Source organism: Silurus aristotelis, assembly GCF_946808225.1.
Source record: "Silurus aristotelis genome assembly, chromosome: 6".
Taxonomy (NCBI): Eukaryota; Metazoa; Chordata; class Actinopteri; order Siluriformes; family Siluridae; genus Silurus; species Silurus aristotelis.
In genome coordinates this window covers 18,923,697-18,940,363 of record NC_139579.1, presented here as the reverse complement: position 1 = coordinate 18,940,363, position 16,667 = coordinate 18,923,697, and the positions used below count along the sequence as shown (strand labels likewise).

At 37.2% G+C, this 16,667-nt stretch overlaps 1 protein-coding gene across 1 annotated transcript; it reads right to left on the bottom strand.

Annotated features, from left to right (window-relative positions):
* Nucleotides 1–70: 70 nt before the first annotated feature.
* Nucleotides 71–15,328, bottom strand: LOC310727420 (basal body-orientation factor 1-like). Its single transcript, XM_083543884.1, has 12 exons — nucleotides 15,196–15,328; nucleotides 14,811–15,051; nucleotides 10,339–10,404; nucleotides 7,510–7,653; nucleotides 7,216–7,296; nucleotides 7,050–7,120; nucleotides 4,836–4,980; nucleotides 3,104–3,456; nucleotides 2,834–2,974; nucleotides 1,858–1,962; nucleotides 834–899; nucleotides 71–425 (listed from the first exon to the last, which is right to left on the bottom strand). Exons 1-12 carry the CDS (start codon nucleotides 15,237–15,239, stop codon nucleotides 341–343), a joined length of 1,542 nt encoding a protein of 513 aa, XP_083400010.1. The 5' UTR covers nucleotides 15,240–15,328; the 3' UTR covers nucleotides 71–340.
* Nucleotides 15,329–16,667: the final 1,339 nt, after the last annotated feature.

The following is a 16,667-nucleotide window of genomic DNA, read 5'->3' as shown; positions in this document are numbered from 1 at the left end:
TCTCAGGTGGAAGCTTTAAATATCCTGGTCTTCTTTATTATGGTATATCAAAATCTAGAGTAGACAGACAGATGGATAGATAGAACTTTATTGTCATTGCATTGTACAGGTACACAGCAACTAAATGCAGTTACTATATTATGTCCAATATAGAAATGGACAAAGTTTGTATTTATGCTAGATGTAAGCAATGCTTTTATTTAATTCACACAAAGAATAAATACTTCATATGTTTAGGGAATACTGTTTCTTTGTAAACATGGATGCTTCTCAGTAAAGATGCCTCTCCTGATTATGTGGTGTAGTGGGATATTGTGAATGAGGTTCAGGGTCTTTGTAGCTATAGCAGGCCACTAGTGTTGGATGCCATGTCTGACACAGATGCTTGGGTAATAAAAGCCATTGAAGATTCTTCTTCTCTAAATCTGTGTAAAATACCAATAGAAAGTGCAGGGTGGTTTTTAATGAAAGTCAAACACTAGAATTGAAAAAAGTTAATCATATTAAAATAATAAGGCATTAGATATTGTTTGAACATGTAGCTAGATAATACAGTATAAACTGGTACAAGGATGTCTGGGAAAGCGTTTGTGTGGGTGCAAGTACTTATTGAACTTTCAGCTGAATATTTAGTTTGTTACACACTAAATGTCTTGTATACTGGAAGAATAGCTCTAATTTCAAAAAACAAAAGCTGTGCATGAATCTTGTGTGCACCTGATCATTTTTATGATGAGCAGCTTTAATTCTGGTTAGCATGCAGCCTCAGATGGACTACTGTATATAACTCATGACTTTATGATTCTAAAAAAAAAAAGAAAGCCTGTTCATACTCAGGATTCCGGTCATTTCGGTCTCTCTCTGAGGATGGTGCCTGAACTGGAAGCTGCACTGGTCTCCTGCAGTAAGACAGACAAATGCAAAGATTTAAAATCTAATGAAAAGAACAAGAATCCTTGATAAAGATAAACAGCTGTTGTAATTGATTTGTTTAGCGGGTTGGTACATTAACAGCACAGAACGAACAAACATTTGTTTTGTAGAGGAAACATGAAAAATATGATGGTTCTAATTCCATCCATCTACTCATCTATTCATCCATAAGCTATACCAAATTTAATGTCAAATCACTTCTGAATATCTTGTGCATATTGTCCTCTTTAAAAGAGGTTTCCAACTCCCCAGAGAGCCACTGTGGCTTGAATGTACTAAGCAAGCAGTTGGGTATGAATGAAGAGCTCTAGATCCAGATGTCCCATACCAAAGACATGCATCTGTGGTCAGTACACCCTTATTTTAACGCCACAGTTTGAACTCTTTCTCTTTTTGCTGCACAAGTAAGCTCTATACGGTTCAGTCTTTAGAGTGAAACTGAAATAACAGGCTTGATGACACTGTTTTCCTTTCAGGGGTATTTTAACAGTAATTCCAGATCAGTGGTTATGGGTCATAAATTGAAATGGAAGAAGTGGAAATGAGGAAATTGGGCACACATGGCTACATTTAAAGGCATAATTTTCTACAGTGATTGTGACTGGAAACTTTTTTGGAAACAGTTGTGAGTAGCAGTATGATGACAAGATGGCTTGTGGTTAATTACTGCTGGTTTAACTGGTCTATTTGCACTAAAAACATGGAACACTGTTTACTGTTTGTGCATTTAGCAGGTCAAATTGGTGGATGAGCTGCATTACGTTCGAAAGAAGTTCAAATGAAGCCTAAATATCTGCGTTAATAAACATTGGCTAATTCTAAATTGAACATAATCCCCGATTATATACATTAGATGTCTGTGCAATTTAAAGGTGCTTGAGGTTATATTTTAATCGGCAATAGTATAAAAAAAAATATCTTTACCTTGTTTTCAGACCATTCATTTTAGCAAAGAGCAGCCGCAGCACTCGCTCTTTCTGCTCCCACGTCAGATCAGAAATGTCCACTTTTGAGGTCTGTAGGTTGCTCCTGAAAGGCAACTCATTAGTACTGCCGTATGAACACTGAATTGCCAGTATATTAGATACACCACACAAATTTATATTACTTAGCTGTGATTCTTCCCCAAACTGTAATCACAAAGTTAGAAGCACACAACTTTATACAATCTATTTGTATGCTCTAGAATTACAATTTTCCTTCACTGGAAAAAGGAGCACAAACCTGACATGACATTGCCCCTGTGCACAAAGCGTTGTCCAGGAAGACATGTTTTGCCAAGATAAGAGTAGAAGCTCTTGAATGGCCCTGACCTCTGAACCCTATTAGCATGAACTGGAATACCAACCAGCAATGCTCCTTAATCTAAAGGAAAGCCTTCAAATACATGTCACTTCAGTATGACGTTAATTTAACAATGACTATATGGAATTGGAAGTTCAAAAAACCATAACCACTGTGATGGTCGGGTGTCCACAAACCTATGACCATATTGTGTATGTCAAATGATGTACTTTGGACAGATTATCTTTCTAATATGACTTAGTATTCATTTTAGCATTTAGCATTCCTACAGTGATTTTGATTATCAGGGTTTAACTCCTCATGCTACTGTAGGTGTGGTTTTGGTATTTTTTAAACAACTGTCATTCTGGGCTTTTCACACAGCAATTTAAAAGATATACCGGGATTTAAAGATATATCAATAATTGCTGATCCCCTAGATGGCAGAAAAGTCAGTCCACTTTAGTTTAACATCCTAACATTTGAATTATAGCACTGTTCACTATTATAGCAGCTTGACTGGGCTCTTTATCTCTACAAGGGTCTATAAATTGTTTGCATAGCAATGTGAAATACTAAGTTATGATAGAATTCAAATAAAATAAATGCAACTCACCACCTTTCAGCCTCTTCCAAATCAGTATAGACATTGTTGGTGCTGTGTGGAGCTTTGTTAAAGGTACGTATGTGAGGATAGTCCTTTTTACCTCTCCGTGCTTCACTCATCCATTTCTGATAAGCCTCCTTTGCTTCCTGTCTTTATACATAAGCGCAATAAGCATATACTGAGTTAAAAGTCTCCAACAGATTTGTTTACATGATTCCATCTAAGTTTAAACTTTGCTTGAACTTGGTTGCTTTTATTCAGTGCATGGGTTGGGTGTACCTGTAATGTATCTGGCTGGTTATGATTTCCTGCTTAACATAAGCCAGAGCTTCATGGAAAAATAGCGCAAGCTGGGTGCGCTGTTTCACGATGCTGTGTGCGAGCCGCTTTACTCGGCTCATCTCACGTTCACGCATGGCGAGCAGTTTCTGCATTTTCTCGAGCTCTACCATGCTGGTCTGAGCAGTAACTAAAGATTTTTCCTGCATTGCCATCTTCTCCTGCTCACACTCGTTTACCATGAGGGCCAGCTTCTGCTCCAAAGTGGCTACTTTGGCCCTTAGCTCAGAGATCTCACTTCGCTGGGCTGCAAGCTGGGCCACATTGTCTGTTATCATTAGCTTTTTGGTCTCCTGTGGGGACAAGTTTTAAAAAAACATCATATTTTGAGCAAACTTATCTCCGATTTGATAAGAATAAAGCCTTGGCATAAAGTAATTTGCATGGTAAAACCTAACTTTGTCCATTACCCTGAGTTTGATCAAGTTTACTCATTTTTACCAGTAGGGAGTAAGATAGTAGTCAGGGTAAAGGGGTAGGATGAAAAGGGACAAATAGAAAGTATTCCTGAAGGAATGCCTGGTCCAAAAAACATGAGACTAGGGTCAAGTTCCATCTAACAGCAGGTTCACAACTCAAAGATACTGACAAGCAAACTGCTAATGCTTGACAAGAGTGGTTATAAATCTTAGTAGATATTAAAAGGTGAGTGAATTGTGGATGAAAAAAGCACCATGGTGAGTAAACTGTGGAAACTGTTGTACGTGAAAATCTTGACAGGAGATTCACAGTTACAGAAGTACTTAACCAGCCTATGTGGTATTAACAATTATGCCACAGTCAAAATCACTGGGAGCACTTTTTTATTCCCAATCCGATGGTTGATGACCTTCTGTTGGCTTGTACTGCATGATTTTATGCACTGCTACCATATAAGCAATTGGCTAAAAAGAGAACTACATGAATGAGTAGGTGTACAGGTGCTCCTAATAAAGTGCACTATGTAATACAGTAAAATGTGTTCGAATGGTGTATATGATTAAATGGTGTATTTGTTAATTGCAAGCCAGAGAGAACACTGTGTATGTGTGTGCACACGTTTGGCCTAGGGTCATGGAAAGAGTACAGAGTGCCAGGCCGCAACGAGACAGAAGACTGGCTCCTCGAGTGGAGGTGCGGAGAAAGTGCCACCACAAGCAAAGTCAAACATAGAGTCCAGTGCAAATAAACAGAGGGGGAAATACTAGCCACCAGAGATCAGTAACTACCACAATAAGAACATAACTAAAATTTCAATCATTACTGAAAGTAGCTCTGCTTTGATGTACAGTTTGTCATTTATAGCTTTAAAAAATTACATCTCTAGGGTCCTCTTTAAGAACTTAAAAGCATGCCTTTAGTGAATAAATGACTTCAGCGACTTGTTTTATAAAGATAGTTGTTACCTATAAGAGAACAAATGTGTTTGATGACACTGAAAATGTCCCCAGTCCTCATAAGCTGTCAAATAACCCCATTACCAAAAATAAGAAAATAGTGGCCTGGCATGGGGATCCTCCACATATGAAACTGTACAGTATGTCTTTTAAGATTTATTATTGAGAGGTGCTTATTATTTATTGGAGTTCAAAACTACATGCCTTATTAAGGCAGTAGAAAATATTGGTGCTTGTACAATGATGTAGCACCAGAGGCAGACCCCTGTAATAGTTAATAGTAATAGTAATAGTACCTTATCAAGGGTGAGAGAAGCATTCTCCTCTGTCAGGGTCTTATTGCTCCGTTTTAGCTCTTCTGCCTCTTTCAAATGATATCCAAGTGCCTCATTCAAACGGACATTCTCCTTAAACACGGAGCGAGACACGTTATCCAGTTGTCTGTTGGAATTGATCAGAAAAGAACAGACCTGAGATATATCTTTGTGACATTACATAGAATATAAAAATGCTTTACTACAATTCAAACTCAAGCAGTAAAACACACTATATGACCAAAGGTTTTTAAACACCCCACCAACACACCCATATGTATTTTAAACATCATATTTAAGATCTAGTCCCCTCTTTTAAACTCTCTTCTGGAGAGGCCACCATTTTGGAGCATGGTGTTTGGGGATGTTCTCATTTAACCACAAGAGCATTAGTGAGATCTGAAGTGCAGTCACCATTTCAATGTGTCTGTATTAGAGATGGATAGATTCATTGATTCGTATCGGGGCATCGCAATAAAAGTTAACAACGTGATTTTAAGAAGTGCATTTGTATCGTGATGCAGCTTTTTTAACATATTTACATAGGTAATAAAAACGATGTATTTATATATAATTATTAGTAGATGCACTACAATTTTATTATTTAGAAAGTGACTAATAATTTGTGACCAATATTTTATATGTAGATTTATTTCTCCTCGCTAAACTGTTTCTTAAGTGCGTTCTCTCAGCACCACTGCTGCCACATTAATATGAAGTAAAACAACACTATGGAGACAGAGAATATAGATTAACATGGAAAAAGGTAGAGCTGCATCTTTCTGGAGAAAGAACAGGAAAAGAACGTATGGTTTTATTTTTTCTATTGTGTGTTTTTTTTTGCACTACAAAGGTCTGTTTGTGAAAGAGCCATGCATTAATCAGAACACATTGATTTGCTGTCTGTTTAAACCAAAGAAATTTAAGCAAACTACACCAACCAGGCATAACTTTATATAACTTTATAACTAATATTGTGTTGGTCCCCATTTTGTGCCGAAACAGACCTGACCCATTGAGCATTAACAGCATTAATGTCTTCATTAATTTGAGCTACAGCAGCTCGTCTGTTGGATCAGACCACATGGGCCAGCCTTTGCTTTCCACTTATACCAATGAGCATTGGCTGCCCATGACCCTGGCACTGGTTACACTACTGTTTCTTTCTTGGATCACTTTTGATAGATACTGACCACTGCGGACCGGGAACACCCCACATGAGCTGCAGTTTGGGAGATGCTCTGATGCAGTCGTCTAACTATCACAATTTGGCCATTGACAAATTTAATCAAATCCTTACGCTTGACCAACTTTCCTGCTTCTATCCCACCCACAAACAGGTGCCATGATGTAGAGATAATCAGGGTTGTCCACTTCAACTCTCAGTGGCTAAGTTATGCCTGATCGGTGTATCTATAACATTGAATTGCATATATCATATTTCTTTCCACCGCATGCAAAAAAATTCTATATATTTGGGTGCTTCTAACTTCGCAACAATAGTTTGTGGAAGGCCCAAAATGTGTGTGATGGTCAGGTGTCCACATACCTTTTGCCACATAGTGTTCTTATGTTTCAAACTATTGCCTCTTCAAAAAATAATGGTATTGTCTCCTGTATAAAACCAGTATATACTGATCCAAAAAGGTGTCAAATAAGTGACCAGATGATGTACAGTATGGCTAAACCCCTAAGACATTGGGCTTATTCTGTTTCTACTTAGCCATGACTCATCAAATTTTATTTGGTTGACCTCAAATGTCTGGCAGAGTGATGCAGGTGCAGAATTGTTGTTTGGGCTGAAAATTTCCTGAAAAGGAAACTCCTTGGCAGAGAGCTTCAAGGCCGCAATGCCACATCTAGAAGCAAGATACTAGAAGGCTTGCAGCAATGACTTTGGTAAACTAATCAAGCAAAACTAACACACGGCTTTTGCTGTGGCCCAAAGAATTGCACTTGTACAAAAACACACATGTTCTGACACGAACACATTCATACACACTGTTTGCAGACTAGAGTATATAATCACTTGCTAGGTGATATATACCATCTCCAAGAGGATAAGTTTGGTGTGGTCATGATAATCACCTTGTTTTGCTTAAAAAGCTTGTTTATTTTCTCTCTCTGCATGATCTGTTTGAAGAGTAAACCCGCCTATAATTGGTAGAGAGAAGGATGCACTGCGAATATACTCACACAATTGCTTCATTGTGGGCTTTCTCTGCTAGCTGGGAAATTCTCTGCTCAGCTTCCTTTTCTAAACGAACCTAGATGGAGAAATAAACCAAGCAATTCTTCTAGTTCTTTGTCCTGTTTCTCTATTTTTGTTTCTCCACAAAGCAAATAGACATTTGATACATACCTTTTCAATGAAAAATTTATGCTCCATTCTAGCAAGACTTTCCTTGTGTTCACAGTTAGCAATGTACATGCTCTCTTTCATCTAAAAAAAAAAAAAAAAAAAAAAAAGTGTGCTTCTGTCATTTATGTGTTCCATGTGAAAATTCCATTAAATGCTCTTTGATGACATTTTCCATTCTCTAGATTTCGGTAACCTACTTTCTATTCATGCATTTGTTCAACTACAAGTTTAAGGGTATATTTGTAAAGAATTGTATGCATATACAATATATTCTTATATATTGCATTACAGTACAGTGATCAACTCTTGTTCCATTTGAGCTTTCTTTTTGCGGAACTCCTTGATGTTTTTGAGTTCCCCCTGTATCATCGAAAAATCTCTGGATCTCTTCTTAAACTTTTCTTCCAGCTCATTAATCTTCATGGTATACTCTGCAACCTGCAACAGCCAATCAAAATGAACATGTGGTTAACAACCCAGTGATCATGATAACAGGGATAGCCTTCTTGTCTTAAAAAAAATAAAATAATTGGCAGTTGCAGAGCCAGGAATAGAGGGATGGTCGGTTTTCTGTACATGCATGTATGTACAGCATCAATGTGGGAGGGCAAGCCTACAAATGCTGGAGTAAGAATATTAAACCTTTGGATGGCCTATGGATTCAGAACATTCAGGGCAGCCCATCGGAAAAACGGCAGCAACTGGAGCTATTTAGGGATCACTGCATCCAGCCAAAGCCAACTGTTTCAAATCAGCAGTCTGACCTTTTGCCTCGTCTTAGATGGACCACATGTTGGTTAGAAATGGCTTCAATTTCAGCAATGACTCTGCCAGGCATGTTTAGTAAAACATTTATAACTTGCCGCAGGGAAGACAATGACAGTGTTACAGGTGTTACAGGGTTAGGTGTCACAAAACAACAGTGTGACCATCTACTCATCTTATAAAATTTATATTACATATAAAACTTGAAAAAATAGCACCTAAGCCAGATGTAGTCAGATTTATCTAGCATTTAACATTACAATATTACAGCAACACACATATAAGAAGTTGGAGCTTAGTGGTTAAGATGTTGGTTTTCTGATTCGAAGGTCATTTGTTAAAATCCCAGCCACTGCTGGGCCCTTGAGCAAAGACCTTAACCCTGAACTGCTTGTAGTATATATAGAGATATGGAGATAAATGTAAAAAGCTGTGGATAAGGATGTCTAGCAAATGAACTGACACTGCAGAAAATTACCCAGAGTCTACCTATTGAAAAGTGTAGAATATAAACAAAAAATCAATATTGTGGTGAGGGAAGACATGCAGGTAGTTGGTTTGAAAGACCTAATGTCCTCAAGGGAGAAGCCAAACGAAGAAGAAGAAGAAAAAGAAGAAGAAGAAGAAGAAGTATTATATTAGTTTATAAGATTTGGCTAGAGAATGCCAGGAAAGAAATAGTTGATATAATTTAAACTCCACAGGGCACTGTATAGAATCATGCATGAAATTAGTAACACATTATAGTATAATTCAATTTCCTCTACTTCCAGTATGAGCCAAGCAGGAAAGGTGTAGCTAACTATTTACAGTATGTACTCAATCATCATTATGCTACAAACATGAAGGAGAATTACAGTAAGTGAGAACCTTTCGAAATATTGATAGGGTGGTATAACTTAATGGTCTGTTCAATCCTTAGCTTAGGGTACTGTTTCTTTGTTCATCCCAAAATCATTTGTGTTTCCTCTGTTTTCTGGTTTCCTCCACCTCCCAAAAACATGCCAGTTGGTAGATTGGTTATATTAAAATGATTTTATTTGTGAAAGAGAATTTAAATGGGTGTCCTGTGATGGATGGGCATCCCATTCAGGGTGTATTCCCACCTCATGTTCACTTTTCCTGGGATGAGCTCCAGATCCACAGTGACCCTGACCAGGATAAAGTGGTTACCAAAGACGAATGAAAAAAAAAACATGGAGTGAGTTATTATAGTATTTTGTGCCTCTCCCTTTCTTGTTTAAGCATCACTTTTACTTGCTGTAAAAGACTAAAGCTGGAAAAGCATAAATGAAACAAACTGCTTTCCCTCATGAGCTCAGTGACAAGTCAACAGACTGTTGGAGAAAAAAAACTTTCTGTGACTGATTTAGAGAGTTTCCATTAGCTAAGTCCATTTTTAAATATGAAGCATTTTATCATATTGCAGCATTCAAGTTGTATGCCATTGAAATCACATCTAACCACAACAATGTGTTTTTCCAGAACAATGCTGCATGGGCAAATGTGACATTACCATAAGTGTCTAAAAAAAGGGGGCATATTTTAGGATTGTCCAGACCAAGCTTTTTTTTTTACCTAACACTTATTGGAACCCATTTTTACATGCATGAAGTAAAAGATGGTAAATGGAAAACAGCTGTTGACCAAAGCAGTGCATTTTTTAACTCTAAATTAAAACATTTCAGAGAGACGGTTGCTGGTATGAGTGGTTAGCTACTACTTGAAATTATATTTTTTTCAACATAATCCTTGCAAAGTATATACATTCTGGGATTGGGCATATAAAAAAGCTTTTATCAACATAATAATAATGTTGAAATTGACATTTGTAATTTGCTAGCAACAAACCATGAGACATATGAGCGATAAATAGGTTAGCATGTACCTAAACTGGCTGATGCATTCCAGTGCATGTTTTAATTACAGGATCCAGAAGGCCATAGAATTGGTATTACATGACTGCAAATGTTGTGACCCTGTTATAAAGTTTTATACTTGCTACGTTTTTCCACTACAAATGGACCAATTAAGCATGAGTATAATTAGAAATAAAGAATTTTAGTTGGAAGCAACCCATTTTCGCACATTGTGTTTTACTGTGGCAACAGGCAGCCATCAACAGGCTATAGTTTTTGATACATGATACATGATTATATTATAAATAGCAGGACCCTGTCCACTAAAAATTTATCAAGCTGACCTTGCTGGCCATATAAAAATTGCTTGTGGCGTTTTCTTTCTGCTTTCAGTAAATTGCCTGGCACTCCCTGTCCTTGGACAATGTTTTTATCTTATAAAAGTAAGTGCAATTTAATTTCATCCGGAGTAAAAAAACTTGGCACCTTTGATACTTACTAAAAACTGCTTGTCCTGTAGGGCTTTTGATTTCTCATTTTTTAGCTGTTCTTCCAATGCAGCAATCTGTAGGAAAAAGTAACTTAGAAATTAGCATGATAATATCTAGGGCATGCACATACTACAGTAGTGACTCTGTAGACTAACTATTTGCAAGGGACTACGTACAAAACTGTTTGTTTCCTCAATAGTTTGGAATGAGTTGAAATGTTGGATTTTTTGGACATGGACAACTATGGATCAATAATACCTCGACACACTAACGAGGACCAAGGTGTTGTGAGGACTAATGAGGACTCATTGAGCACATGTAAACATAGCGTTAGGGATTAAATCAGATTGTTCTGATGTTCACATGCTAATTGTAGGTGTTTTTGGTGGCGGATGGATGTCAGCAGGCGCACTCTGAACAGTCTGTGGCTATGCAGCCCCATAAACATTACGCTGCCTAATATATATCCACAGTTATTAAGATCGCCTGTCAGTATTCTTTTCATATTAGGGCTGATAAGTATATATTTATATATTTATATATAACTTGGTTATATTTTAGAGTAGTCAATGTGCAGCTTACAGATTTAGTGTCCTCTGAAAATAACTTAACATACAGCCATTACTGTCAAAATAGCTGGCAACAAAAGTGAGTACACCCTAGTGATAGCAGCTGTATGTCGTGCACACATGATGAAAAAGATGGCGTAGGCTGTAAGAAGATCCGTTACACCCTAGACTGAGTTACAGTACAGTGGCCAGGGTCATACAGAGGTTTTACAAGGCGAGTTTCACTCTAAACAGTCCTCGCAAGGGTAGGTCAAAGAAGTGCTGTCCTCATTCCTCGTGCTGTGAGTCAGGTGCAGAAGCTGCTTCAAAAAACAGACGCATGAGTGCAGCCAGCACTGCTTTAGAGGTTGCAGAAACGGAAGGTCCACGTATCAGCACCCAGACCATACGCCTGCTGTTCATTGAGGGAAACAAGTATTCCAACATGTACTGTGATATTCTGAAGAAACACATGATGCCCTCCTTTTAGAAACTGTGCCGAACAGCAGTTTTCCAACATGAAAACGACCCCAAACACACCACCAATATGACAACTGCCTTGCTGAGGAATCTGAAGGTGAAGGTGATGAAGTGGCTAAGTATGTCACCAGACCTGAACCCTATTAAGCACATGAGGGGCATTCTCAAGCGGAAGAAGGAGAAGTGCCATGTGTCTAACATCCAGCAGCTCTATAATGTTATTATGGAGGAGTGGAAGAGGATCCCAGCTACAACCTGTGCAACTCTGGTTCCATGCCCAGGATTATTAAGGCAGCGCTACATGACAATAGTGTACACACAATATACTGATACTTACTTTTGTTCCCTCTAAACTAAGCTGAACAGTGGAAGCAAGTTCTACAAGACCCTGTACTATTTTAAATATCACCCACACACTACACAGTTTTTATTTGTTAATCTAATCATTTGTGTTTTAATATCGTATCTATTTAATGGTTTGCTTAAATAAGTGATATATTTTTAAATTACAAGTTGTTTTTACATGGTATTTATAATTTAGTGGGTAAGATTGAGTTCACATCGGTAAAGTGCTTGTATGACATATAACTGTAACTATGATTCATCCATGTTTTGAAACCATGGGTAAACCATGGTTGCTTTGTTGTAACTGTGGTTTTTAAATTGCTTTTAGCATTGTGAAAAAAAACATACGGCTTTCAAACCCTGGCTGCTATGGAAAATCATGGTTTTCAAATTATGGTTACAATTATACTATAGTAACAATGGTTAAGCCATAAAACCAAAGATCACCAGCATTACCCACTATATCACCTATATTTCCTGACCAATATATATTCATATTTATATATAAAAGTTTTGTTTGTGAGTTTTGTCTGATGATGGATAGCCATTTTTATGCAACACTTTGCTCTCAACACTTTTGCTTAAATGTTGGTCATGTCCTGCAACAAAAATATTTAGTATTGTTAAATTGAAATTTATTACATTAAGCTGAAAGTGTTTCTGCTGCAAATCTGCTTTTTGATGTTTTTTGATTTTAGGTCTTTATTATTATATTGGATAAAAATCATCTTGGTGTGTTTTCTTTTCAGAGCAGTTAAATTAGGAATGTCTGAACGGAGATTGTTTGCAGCAAAAAAGCCATTGCATGCTGTAAAACTGAGCTCTGATAAAATACTGAGCAAAAAGACAGAGCTGTAGTACTGTAAAAAAATGAAAAGTGTGATGTGTACTGGATATTTGGATTAAAAAAATTTTTTTTTATCGATTTATGTGTTCAATCATTTATTTATCACTGACTTTCACCATGCTTGTATGATTTTTGACCACTTAAAGACAACTTTTTGGTTAGTTTAAAACTCACAATCCACTCTGCACAAAAATCACACATGGTAAAAGAATAACTGATTTAGTGTCATTGTAACGAAAGACACTAGATGACAAAGTTCTGGCAGTAGAAATAAAATCTTAGGGTGAGACCACAGCAAAGATGCTAAAGCCACAAATTATCACAGGATGAAACTAAAATCAAAAGACAGCTACAAATACAACAGTGGCAAAAATTTCCTTAAGGCTACTTTGAGGATTTTTACCTCATTTTCTCAATGAGCCCAGACTGTGCTTAACGACAGGACAGAGGATCTTCATTCATTTTAATCAGTCCTAAAGACTGCATGCAAAAACATTATTGAATTTGGATAAGATTTTTGGGGATCATCTTACAGTGCGTCCAGAAAGTATTTACACTTTACTTTTTTCCACATTTTGTTATGTTACAGCCTTATTCCAAAATGGATTAAATTCATTAGTTTCCTCAAAATTCTACAAACAATACCCCATAATGACATTGTGAAAGACGTTTGTTCAATCAGGTTCATGACTGGGCTCTGGCTGGGCCACACAAAGATATTCACAGAGTCGTCCTGTAGCCACTACTTTGTTATCTTGGCTGTGTGCTTAGGGTCATTGTCCTGTTGAAAAAAGAAACCGTTGCCCCAGTCTATGGTCCAGAGTGCTCAGAGTGGACCAGGTTTTCATGAAGTATGTCTCTGTACATTGCTGCATTCATCTTTTCCTTGATCCTGTCTAGTCTCCCAGTTCCTGCCACTGAACAAACATCCTCACAGCATGATGCTGCCACCACCATTCTTTACTGTACCGATGGTATAAGCCAGGTGATGAGCAGTGTCTGGTTTCCCCCAGACATGACACTTGACATTCAGGCCAATGAGTTTAATCTTTGTTTTTTAATGGTCTGAGAGACCTTCAGGTGCCTTTTGCCAAACTCTAGGCCATACTAGCACTGTGCCTTTTACTGAGGAAGGGCTTCTGTCTGGCCACTCTACCATAAAGGCCTGATTAAAGGTTGTTATTCTGGAAGGTTCCTTTCTCTCCACTGAGAAATACTGGAGCTCTTTTAAAGTGAACATCGTGTTCTTGTTCACCTCTCTTACTAAGGCCCTTCTCCTCCAATCGCTCAATTTGGCCAAGTGGCCCTTTCTAGGAAGAGTCCTGGTGGTTCCAAACTACTTCCATTTATGGATGATGGAGGCCAATTTTGGGACCTTCAGTGCTGCAGAAATGTTTCTGTACCCTTCCTCAGATCTGTGCCTCGATTAAATCTTGTCTCGGAGGTCTACAGACAAATCTTTGGTTTTCACTCTGACACAACCTCGATGCCAGAACAGCGAAAAGCCTGTATAAGGGACCTTATACAGAATATATATTTATATAAGGGACCTTATGTAGACAGGTTGTGTGTGCCTACCCAAATCTTGTCCAATCAAGGTGGACTCCAATCAAGTTGTAGAAACATCTCAAGGATGATCAGTGGAAACAGGATGCACCTAAGCTTCATTTTGATTGTCATGGCAAAGGCTGTGAATACTTATGTACATGTGATTTCTTTTCATTTTTTATTTCAAATCTTTCACATTGTCATTATGATCGTAGAATTTTGAGGAACATAATGAATTTAATCCATTTTGGTATAAGGCTGTAACATAACAAAATGTGGAAAAAGAGAAGTGCTTTGAATACTTTCCAGATAACCATAACAAATAGCAATAGCAAAAACAAATCAAAAGTGTTATATTTATCTCCGAATTGGATTAACTGACTAATGGGTGTGAAAGCATGCTAAATGAGACTGGTTGCAGTGTGGAGATGGTTTTTGATGTTTGCTTTCCAGTTGCTCATTAATAAAGTGTCGAATGAGGGTGACAATAAAACACATTTAATTTATTTTTTAAATGATGTTCTAGAATGTTTTCCTTAATTTCATTTTCTAATTACTAGCATGGTCTTTCTGTGAAGAGTGGAGGTTACAGGGCACAGTGTTGATGTCTTCACAACAGAGCACAGCTGCACACGGGTTAGTTATGCACCTAGATAAACCCCTGCGCATGCGCTTATTTGTCTTTTAATGCTCGCGATCGGTGTAAACTTGCCTGTGCTTCTTTCTCAAGTTCTTTCTTTTTCAGAAATGCAATGATGTCAGTAGTGTCCTTCTCGGCTCTGTATTGCTGGTTTGTGAGCTCTTCATTTGCCCAAGCCAGTCTACGAGCAGCTTCACGATATTCCACCCGCGAGCTTTCCGTTAGCTCCAAGCGAGCCTCCCACAGAGCTGCATTAGCTTTAGCTCTCTCAGTATCACATTCCCCATCCATATTATTTTCCTTCTTCACTTTTCTAGACAAATAAGATTGATATGAGGACAAAGTATTTTGCATCAGAGCAGTCCAGAAAAACGAACACACATTTTAAATAAAACTTTGTTTTAAGCACATTTACAATGAATACAAATATTTTAAATTGACTTGCATTGTTGCTTACCCTTTCCCCTTCTTTACTGCTTTCTTCATTTTTTTCTTCGGCATGGTTCTGACCTGCAGCTTCAGTTTAAACAGTGGAAGCTACACAATTCTCTTGCCTTGTTTAGAACTGTTACCATGGAGATGGTCACGGCTGGAGGCACTAACTTGATCTCCTCTGAGTCCTCCTTTCATTCTCTCTTTTCATTAGGAAATTGCAACCTGTTACAAATGTCACTAAATATATATATAAGTGAATAATTAGTTTTGTGACATTTAAATATATATATATATATATATATATATATATATATATATATATATATATATATATATATATATATATACGTGTGTGTATATATATATATATATATATATATATATATATATATATATATATATATATATATATATATATATATATATATATATTGCACATTAATTCTCTCATTAATTGAAAAAAAAAAATAATAATAATTTGAAACATAAATTGAAAATATTCCACATATCACTGACTCCAAGTTTAATAGCTTCTGTGAGTCTGAGATCTAGGGGTTTCTAAGTGCTTACCATCTCAGTACTACTGTTCCTGGAACAGGCTTTGGCTTCACTGTGACCCTGACAGGGAAAAGCGGTTACTGAAGTTAAAGAAATGAATGTCTGCATTCCATAAATAAATCCCTCAAACCACATGTAGTTTTAAAGAAATGTCATGCAGAACTGCAGATGTGCTTCAGAAGCATAGAAATCGATTGAAATGCTATACTGGAACAATGAATAAATCAACACCAGTTCGCTAATTACAAACTTGAGATATTATCAGCCTACAACTCAGAGGAATGTTTTTTAAACATCCCATTCAACATTTAGTCCTCATTTTATTTGATAATAAACTCAATTCTTCTTGGAAAGTTTCACTAGATTTTGGAGAGTGCTTGTGAAGATTTGTACTTATTCAGCCAAAAGGGTGTAAGTAATATCAATTACTGATTTAGTGTGAGGAGGCCTGGGGTGCTGTCAGGAAAACTCTGTGAATGTGCTTTAGTGGTCCAGCCAAAGCCCAGACTTGAACCTGACTAAACATCTCTGGAGAGATCTGAAAATGGCTGTGCACCGATGCGCCCCATCAAACCTGCTGAAGCTTGAGAGGTTCTGCAAAGAAGAATGGGAGAAACTGCCGAAAAATACTGTGTGCCAAGCTTGTAGCATCATCCTTAAAAAGACTTAAAGCTGTAACTGGTGTCAACGGTGCTTCAACAAAGTATTGAGCAAAGGCTGTGAATACTTATGTATGTGTGTTTTTGTATTTCTTTTAAAAAAAATGAATGTGCAAAGATTTCAAACACACTTCTTTCACAATGTCATAATGTTGTGGTTTTGTTTGTAGAATTTTGAGGAAACAAATTAATTGAATCCATTTAATCGTTTACATGGCTGTAACATAACAAAATGTGGAAAAAAGTGAAGTGCTGTGAATATTTTCCGAAGGCACTT

What these genes read in the sequence shown, in the direction of transcription:
- LOC310727420 (XM_083543884.1), bottom strand. Translation starts at nt 15,239, where the DNA reads ATGCCGAAGAAAAAAATGAAGAAAGCAGTAAAGAAGGGGAAAGG. An exon ending in TACAGGACAAGCAGTTTTTA is followed by an intron (nt 7,654 to 10,338) that starts GTAAGTATCAAA and finishes TGGCTGTTGCAG; the next exon opens with GTTGCAGAGTATACCATGAA. An exon ending in CTTCTCTCACCCTTGATAAG is followed by an intron (nt 3,457 to 4,835) that starts GTACTATTACTA and finishes TTGTCCCCACAG; the next exon opens with GAGACCAAAAAGCTAATGAT.